Source organism: Otolemur garnettii, unplaced genomic scaffold (assembly GCF_000181295.1).
Source record: "Otolemur garnettii isolate 467f Iridium unplaced genomic scaffold, OtoGar3 scaffold00238, whole genome shotgun sequence".
Lineage (NCBI taxonomy): Eukaryota > Metazoa > Chordata > Mammalia > Primates > Galagidae > Otolemur > Otolemur garnettii.
Window position 1 is genome coordinate 216,314 of NW_003852633.1, and position 9,405 is coordinate 225,718.

General features: G+C 39.9%; 2 protein-coding genes across 2 annotated transcripts in view; both read right to left on the reverse strand.

Moving 5' to 3' along the window:
• The window catches only part of SNRPN (small nuclear ribonucleoprotein polypeptide N), a 26,116-nt gene extending 17,178 nt beyond the window's left edge, over window positions 1-8,938 (reverse strand). Inside the window, exons 1-2 of the mRNA XM_003802217.3 lie at window positions 8,854-8,938; window positions 2,217-2,312 (exon numbers count right to left, since the gene is read on the reverse strand). The gene's annotated coding sequence lies outside the window, so the exon portion shown is untranslated. The remainder of the gene's footprint in view (window positions 1-2,216; window positions 2,313-8,853) is intronic.
• Window positions 1-9,020, reverse strand: part of SNURF (SNRPN upstream reading frame) — a 26,188-nt gene extending 17,168 nt beyond the window's left edge. The window contains exons 1-2 of the mRNA XM_023508283.1: window positions 8,854-9,020; window positions 2,217-2,312 (exon numbers count right to left, since the gene is read on the reverse strand). Of these exons, the coding sequence (XP_023364051.1) occupies window positions 2,217-2,312; window positions 8,854-8,867 (110 nt within the window). The 5' untranslated portion in view covers window positions 8,868-9,020. The remainder of the gene's footprint in view (window positions 1-2,216; window positions 2,313-8,853) is intronic.
• Window positions 9,021-9,405: the final 385 nt, after the last annotated feature.

The window sequence follows — 9,405 nt, forward strand, 5'->3', positions numbered from 1 at the left end:
GGCGCCTGTAGTCCTAGCTACTTGGGAGGCTGAGGCAGGAGACTCACTTGAGCCCGGGACTTGGAGGTTGCTGTGAGCTGTGATGCCAACGCACTCTACCCAGGGGGACTGCTTGAGGCTCTGTCTCAAAAAAAAAAAAATAAGCAAACAAAAAGACAAAAAATGCTACCCACTTTACAATGAATTAAATATTTTAAATCACAGAAAATGAAATCAAATAATTAGTATTGGCCAGGCATGATAGCTCACACTTGTAATCCTAGCAGGCTGGGCGGCCTCGCCAGGTAGATTGCTTGAGCTCAGGAGTTTAATACCAGCCTAAGCAAGAGCAAGACCTTATCTCCACTAAAAAAAGTTTTAAAAACTAGCCAGGTATTGTGGCAGGTCCCTGTAGTCCCAGCTATTGGGGAAGCTGAGGCAAGAGGATTGCTTGAGCCCAAGATTTTGAAGTTGCTGTAAGCTGTGATGCCATAGCACTCTACCCAAGGCCACAGAATAAGACTCGGTCTCAAAATAAATTAACATACTGCATTAATACCCTGCATTTTCAGAGTGACTACTCTTGTCTTTACTGTTAATAACAGAAAAACACAAACTAAATATCCATCAGCAGGCTAATGATGAAAATAATCATGTTATTACACCACCCATATTCTGTGATCTATAAAATAATGTAGAATTATATGCAACATGGAAATATCCCCATATCATAAATTGTTACAATACATATAGCACAGTGTCATATATGAAACCAAATCTCAAATGTGTTCCATACCTCCTTCCTTCCTCTCTCCTACTGACACACATGCACACACGCATACACACACGCACACACACAAAGAAAGTATAGGACAAGTCTAAAAGGGTAAAGATCAAAGTATTTAGGGATTATTTCTGCAGAGGAAAAAGGAATTAACTGGTGCTAGGCTTAAGAGACCCGTTTTATGTAAAAATATGTATTTTTTACAAGGAAATGTGTTTATGTAATTTATAATTTTTCGAAATAACATAACTGTAGGAAAGAAAAAATGCTACCTATTGATTCTGTCAAAATTTTAGTGGTAATGACAATATGCCAAAAATGTAATGAGTACTCAATATGGATCATGTAATTAAAAATGTTCATTTGGCTTGGCGCCTGTAGCACAGTGGTTACAGTGCCAGCCACATACACCAAAGGTGATGGGTTCCAACCTGACCCAGGCCAGCTAAACAACTGCAACAAGAAAAAAACAAAAGTAGCCAGGCGTGGTGGTAGTGCCTGTAGTCCTAGTTACTTGGGAGGCTGAGACAAAGTGAATAGCTTAAGCCCAAGAGTTTCAGGTTGCTGTGAGGTATGACACCACAGCACTCTACTGAGACTGAGGGTGACATAGCAAGACTGTCTCAAAAAAAAAAAAAAGTTCATTTATTTTAAATTAAAATTTTCCTGCTAGAAATCTAAATTAAAATGTTTGTGGCTAAGTGCGTTTGTTTATTTATTTATTTTTTTTTTTGAGCCAGAGTCTCACTTTGTCGCTCTTGGTATCACAGCTCACAGTAACCTCCAGCTCTTGGGCTTAGGCAATTCTCTTGCCTCAGCCTCCCGAGTAGCTAGACTATAGGCACCCGCCACAACGCCCAGCTATTTCTTTTGTTGCTGCAGTTTGGCCGGGGCAGAATTCAAATCCGCTACCTTTAGTATATGGGGCCAGTACCCTGCTCACTGATCCACAGGTGCTGCCCAAGTGTGTCTATCAGCCTGGGCAATAGGTGCAACCATCCTAAATACAGAGCAAATGTTACATATATAGTAGTTTATATTTTTAACTGGATAAATGCAGTAACCTGAAACAAAAACCTAAATATTCTAGAGAAAAAATGAATATGTAGATTTTCTTTCAATGAACAGAACATTATCCAAGTACAAAAAGTGATGATAATAAAATAAACAACACAAAGATAACTTAAGTATGCATATGTTGAAGGCGAAATACAGAATTTTATAATGATCAAATCCACTTACACATGTATATCAAAAGAAATATACTAATGTTTTAAAAGTTTGATTTACATTAGGACAACACAAACAAGAATTTCATTGTTTTACTGTGTCTTTTTATTCTACACAGGTGCTCTTCAATTAAGTTTGTTTTAATCCCCTCATCACATGATAATTTGTTTCATCAGAAATAGGTCTCTAACCTGAATTGGTCCTCAACCAAGACCATACTCACTCTTGGTTGCTCAGTGAGGCTGTTCTTCTGCGTTTGACTTGGACTTCCACCTCTGGCACGTGCTGTTCTGTAGTCCGTCTCAGGTGTAAGCGATCCCTGAAAAAGAAAAACTTGGTCAATAAACTTTATCAATATATGAAACAACTATCTGTTTAAAGGTGATATTTATTTTTATTTTTATTTTTTTTTTGAGATAGAGTCTCACTATGCCGCCCTCAATAGAGTGCGGTAGCATCACAGCTCACAGCAACCTCAAACTCTTGGGCTTAAGCAATTCTCTTGCCTCAGCCACCCAAGTAGCTGAGACTATAAGCACCTGCCACAATGCCTGGCTATTTTTTTTGTTGCAGTTTTGTCATTGTTGTTTAGCTGGCCTGGAATAGGGTCAAACCCACCAGCCTGGGTATAATATGGCCAATGCCCTACTCCTGAGCTACCGGCGCCACCCTAAAGGTGATATTTAGATTTCTATTTAATACGACAGTCTTTTAAAAGTATCTACAATCTAATTAAAACAAGGTATAATAAAAATATTAAATCTTTATCTTCTAGTCATGACCTATGCTATAACCCCTTTTTCCTTTTAGGAGGCATAATAGATACATAAATACACGCACACACAACATACACAAAGTTCTACTCATCCTTACCCCGCAAATAGCAAAGCTGATTCTACAAAAATGATATGGGAAAATATTTTTCAGGATATAATAGATACAGTACAGTAGTGTACTATATGTATATAGTACAGATACTCTATAGTTGAATGGTAGAGTATAATATTTAAGATACAAAATATCTACTTTTAAAATCTCTTGTAAGGCCAGGCATGGTAGCTCATACCTGTAATCCTAGCACTCTGGGAGGCTGAAGCAGGTGGATTCCTTGAGCTCAAGACTTCCAGCCTCAGCAAAAATGAGAGCCCATTTCTACTAAAAATAGAAAAACTAGCCAGACATCATGATAGGCGCCTGTAGTCTCAGCTGCTGGGGAGTCTGAGGCAAAAGGATTATTTGAGCCCAAGAAAATGAGGTTGCTTATGAGCTATGACAATGCCACAGCACTATAACAAAGGTGACAGAGTGAGTCTTTGTCTTACCAAAAAACAAAACAACAACAACAAAAAATCTCTTGTGAAATGCTGCTTTCTTAGGATTTCCTAAAGAAAAAATGTGAGAGCTATTTAGATAGAAATGTTACCAACTTAGCAAAAACATACACACGTATACAAGAATACACACACACCCACACCAGTTATGATCTGTAGAACACCTCAGAAAATGGCTGCTTGATGAAACTGAGCATGAACCCCCACCCCCATACACATACACACACACACAACTTGGGCTGGCCATAAACCGCTTAAAAGTGCAATTTAAAAATGCCAAATCAAAATAAGAAAAGGCACAAAAGTGATGCGAGTTATTTTTTATGCATGAAACCAAGTTTACTGAGATGGATAAAGATACGTTTACAAAGTAAGCATAGCATATATATAGGTTTATGTTTGCCACAGATAAGAAAAGGTCTATGATGCAACTTATACCTCAAAAGCAGAATTCAAAGGACACAACCCAAGAGCTAATGCTTTGAATGCTAGCTATTTTGATGTCATATTAGATGAAAACTGGTAAAATAGCTTACCAATAACCCATGATTTCATTCTTTCAATAATTTAAATATTCTAATCAAGTCATACAAATTATTTTTAACCAAATATATACTGAATTTATTAATGATAACACTTTATCCATTTTAATCTTTATGACCTCTGTTTAGGCAATGGCTTCTTAAATATGACACCTAAAGTACAAGTAGTGTAATTTTTGATCTCATCAAAAGTAAGAACGAAAGTCTTTGCTCCAAAAGACACTAAGAAAGTAAAAAACTACTAGAATAGGAGAAAATATTTGCAAACCACATAGGCTTACCACCATCTAAAACAAATAAAAATAATACCTAACCACAGCAGTTGAGGAAGGTGTAGACAAATTGCTAGTTAAAATTGAAACTGGTACAACTTCTGGCAATGCCTAAAAATATTAACTATGAATTTAACATATAACCTAGCAACTCCACTGACAAAGGGATATTAAAAAATATAAATTTGTACATGTTCCTAGAAGCATTATGCATAATTCTCAAAAAGTGGAATAACTCAAATGTCTATCAGGTGATGAAGGATAAACAAAATATGTTGCAGTATGGAAAACACAATCAAAGGAAAGTCATTCTGTCATAAAAAGAAATGAAGTACTGATTCATGCTACAGCATGATGGTTATATAAATATAATAATCATGAAATAACTAGTTTAATACAGTAAGTGGAGATATCATCAATAACAATAACATCATGATTAATCCAATATTACATAATTACAAACACTATGGAAAAAATTTCCTAAATTCCTTTGCCCCTTTCAGCAGTGGCTCAGGACAAACAGGTCAGAGTTTAGTTAAGAAAACACTCATTATACAAAAATATATTAGTTCAATTTTCGGAATCTACTTATTTTTAAGCTATATGCAAAATCATCTGTGAGCCTTTTTTCAAAGCATTGAAGTTTCCTAATGTTCTTGATACATTTATGTACACACATTCTTCCTAGCTACACTCCCAATCTAGAAACCAGCATTTCAGAAAATGAAGCATTTAGGGGGAAAAATGTAGTAATATGCACACAATTTTTTTTCTCTAATACCACTTTTATTGAAAGACATAATAATCTGGCAATACACTGAAAAGAAAAAAAATCAGTATACTATAATTTTATTCCTAACTGCCTCACTGTCTATAAAACAATATGCTTTATATCAAAAACCAACAATTAAAATTCAACTAAAATATCAGGAATTAAAAATTTTTTGAAACAAAGTTATTGTAAGTCAGTGTACATCCCAAAAAGTAAGAAAAATCTAGCTCAGCACCTGTAGCACAGTGGTTACAGCACCAGCCACATACACTGAGGGTGGTGGGTTCAAACCCAGCCCACACCAGCTAAACAACTACAACAAAAAATAGCCAGGCGTATGGTGGGCACCTGTAGTCCCAGCTACTTGGGAGGCTGAGGTAAGAGAATCATTTAAACCCAAGAGTTGGTGGTTGCTATTAGCTGTGATGCCATGGCACTCTACCAAGGGTGACATAGGGAGCCTCTGTCTCAAAAAAAAAAAAAAAAAGTAAGAAAAATCACTTCCTTCAAAACAAAACCTGGGGAGAATCTCCAAAATGAGAATTCTTGATGGGTGGGATGGCTCATGCCTGTAATCCTATTATCTTGGATGCCAAAGGGCGAAGACTTCTTCAGTTCAAAGTGGAGACCAGCCTTAGAAACATAGTAAGACCCTATAAGTACCAAAAAAAAAAAAAAAAAAGTAAAAAATAGAATAATTAGCCTGATGTGGTGGGGTATGCCTTTAGTCCCAGCTACTTGGGAGCCAGGTGCATGAGGATTACTTCAGACCAGGAGTTCAAGTCAATTTGGGGGCAATATAGGACTCTCATCTCTTAAATAAATAAAGACAGACAGATAGAAAAGAGAATTTAGTCAACTGACTTTTATTAGTAACAATTTCAATTCAAGCTTTCTCTCCACAAAGTAGAGAAAGGACAAGTGATGGTTCCATAGGGAGGAAAGATGATTTCTAAAAATGTCACCATTCCAGTCATGTTTTTGAAGGGAAGCATTTCTGACCTTCTTACTTCAAGATTTCTTCCTAATAATAGCTACATTAACAGAGTACAGTGACAAATATAAGACATTAAGTAGGAAGTTTTAACATCTTAAAAGTGAAACTTGGAAAACTTTTCAAAATATTAATTCATTTAGAAAGGAGGCTAACAGAGAAATAAAGATGCAGAGTAACCATAAAAAAAACGGGGGAAATATTTCAGTAATAAAAACACTTGTCAGAATAGGGAAATAAAGATATTACAAAATAAATTACATTAATAAATCCAAGACAAATACCACCTTGCATTAGCTAACAATAGAAAGGTCCTTCCTTCCTTACTCTAAATCACAAGGGTGCTCAAGCTCCTTGTTTTCAAAAAGCCTAGTACTGAGCCAGTTCACAGGGTAGGATAGACACCTTGAAACTTTATGAGGCATTTCCAAAGGGATCAGCCATGTTGGGATCCTGAGCCTGAGTGAAAGTCTACAAAATGGCGGACCAGGATGAATACTCAGCCTGCAAATAGCCAAATAATCAGAAGTTAAATCAAAATATATTTGATGCAGTATCCATACAATCAGGAAAAAATGGGTAAATTATAAACATCACACAACATCCCAGATTCCTCTTATCTTTTAAACTACAAAGAGACAATTCCAGCACAAAGCTTTTCAAGTTTCTCAGATTTTCATTAATTATAGCTCAACACCACCAAACATAATGGTTATGAAAGGGGAGGAAAAATGTAAAATGAAAAAAGACAAACATGAAAATCCTACAAAGCAAAAAAAATCATTAAAATAAAATGCTTAGGAAAAAAACCACTGCAATATTAAGAATTCAGCTACTTCATTCACTATCCTTTCTCATCAAGTTCCCACTGTAGCTCCAACTTAATAAATGATCAAAGCATTAATATTAAAATCCAACTAAAGGCAATTACCCGACCTTAGCCCAGTAAGATTCTCCCCACATTTCTGATTCTCTTTTCTTCTCTTTTTTAAGCAAATACAAATTGCTGTTTTTAGCTTCTAAAAGCCTAGCAGTGCCAGTGTCTGGCACACCCTTCTCCTTGGGAGGATGGCACCCTGATCCCCCTCAACCCTCTTTAAGGAAAGCATCTAAGTAATGGGGCAGGATGGAATACCCCAAGATTAAGAAGGATAAAAGACTTTCAGTGTGATGTAAATGTTAAATTCCTGAATCTAAAAAGTGAAAAATAAAAGGATATGGGAAGGAGATCTAAATACCGGGTTAGTAAATCCACTCTGAAAATGGAGAATTAGTCTAATTGGCATAATACAACTAAGGAGGAATCTAGAAAAACAAAAATGAAGGATTTTCTAAAGAACCAGAAAACAAATTTAAACTACCAGTGACAGAGGCTGCCTGAAGCAGCACTGCAGGTCCCAGGGTGGCTGTGCATTTGTTGGCCTCCACATCACTGCCCCTCCAGTCTTCTGCAGAACTGAAAAGCGCAGTGCAGCTGCCATCCCACACAGGGAGGGGCTGCACAAATCCCTGGGTGCACTCTCATTCCCTTCCAGTTCTCCACTCACAACTATGGGAAGGGGGTGGCAGCCATGCCAACTAGGCGGAGCCTGCGCCTACCCATCTCCTTCTCCATTTCCCCTCCCCCTACTGTGGCGCCACATCAGAAAAGGAGCAGCTGCTGTATCAGCCAGGTAAAAGAGATGACTGCCATCTCTTCTACGCCGAGGCTGCACAGACCTCCTTCCCACTGGGTACACCCCACTCGGGGTGGTGGCTGTCATCCCCGCTGCATCGGCACACCCTGCGCCCTTCCATGCTGCAGCATTTTGAGGAGGGGGCAGCCGTGTACTCTATCCCCCCACCTCCCCTGACCAGCACCTAGGAGAGGGTGTGGCTGAGACTGCATCACTGCAAAAGCTGAGTAGACTGAGAGCCTGCTCCTCACCTGCATTTTTGTGGGGAGGGGGCAGCCGCCCCCACACTGCCGCGCCTGCGCAGACCCGTACTACTGCAGTGGCGGCCATCTTCGGGGAGCTGCACAATGGCAGTGACGCGTGCAAAGACCCCTCCCCGCTAAATACCAAATCCCAATAGCCTTCAAAGCTGATTCTGAACACGGTGAAAAGCAGTGGAAAAAAGAGCGCCTATCCACCATAACTTTGCATGTCTGTCAGGTGATCCATAAAAGCAGTATCTGCCTATCATTTCTCTATCTTATAGCGAGGAATCATAAAACGTTTAAATACAAAGAAATTAGCTATTTATGAAGTTATTACTTCATTGTAGAAGTTGGGCAGCTTTAAAAAAAGCATAATCACCACAATATACAAATTGAAGGCCACCGAAGTTCAGAAAAAAATAACGTTCTCCCTTTTCTGCTACCTAAAGGCTGTGCACCGCACCGCTGCCCCTCCCCATCATTCCGCTGTCCTCTCAGAGGCCCACGACCACTCCTGCCACACTAACGTACCCCTCATCCTGTCGAGCTCACACTGATGCGAAGCCCTGGTACCGGCTCGGCGTCACGCCCACATATCGCTCCGGACCGCCACTGCCGTGGTCCACGGAACCGACCCCCGCGCCCCGCGGTCACGCCGTGGACCTTCGCACCGCCACGCTGCGGTCAACCCTCCGACCCCTCGCCCCACCACCACCCTAAGACCCCTCCTGGCCACAGACCCCTTATTTTGAAGGACAAAGATCTACCCGGAAAAGAACCTGTTGCTATAGGAGGGGACAGATGTGAGGACATGATACAATGTGGACAGAACACCATGGGGTTCGGACCGCAGAGTTCCCGAGCCTCCAAACCCTATCAGACCTTGCTGTCCAAAACAAAGGAACTTAGTCCTCCGAATTCCCTCTTTATATAACAATAATCCCAAACTTGAAAACTTGGAATATCTGATGAACAAAAATGACTGTGCTCTAGGCTATCTCTTCAGAAAAGCCACCAATACGGCTTACCTTGCTCGCTCCATCGCGTCTCTGACCGCTCCTCAGGCTGAGGCCTCAGGCATCTCCGGCGGCAACCACGCTCTGCTCAAGCCTCGCTGCCGCTGCCGCAAGACCCGGCACTTGTCCCCACCTGCGCATGTGCTCCAGCCCGCACCTATGGCTGCGCATGCGCGATTTCTTGCCGCAGTGCAGCGCGCTTGGTGTCCTATCTGACCGCCGTGACCTAGGGGAAGGGGATGATGGACCCCTGGCACCCACAATACTGGTGTTTAAAGTGAGAGACTTCAGAAACCACTAGCAACTAGACGGGGAGATCAATGGCCGCATCTGCCCTATCTTTAAATATGTGTGAAATATTCAGAAAATAATTCCAAGCTACCCCCAAGAAATTTTTGCAGATATTGCAGGCCAAACAATACTCATTTACAATCACCTTTTGGTGTCCCTAAATGTGCTACAGAAAAACTAGTTTGGGAAAGTCAAAATGATCGAAAACACAGTCAATGCAAACATGCCAGCTACTTCAAACCCAGAAGAAAATTTCCCTAACTCTTTTTTTTT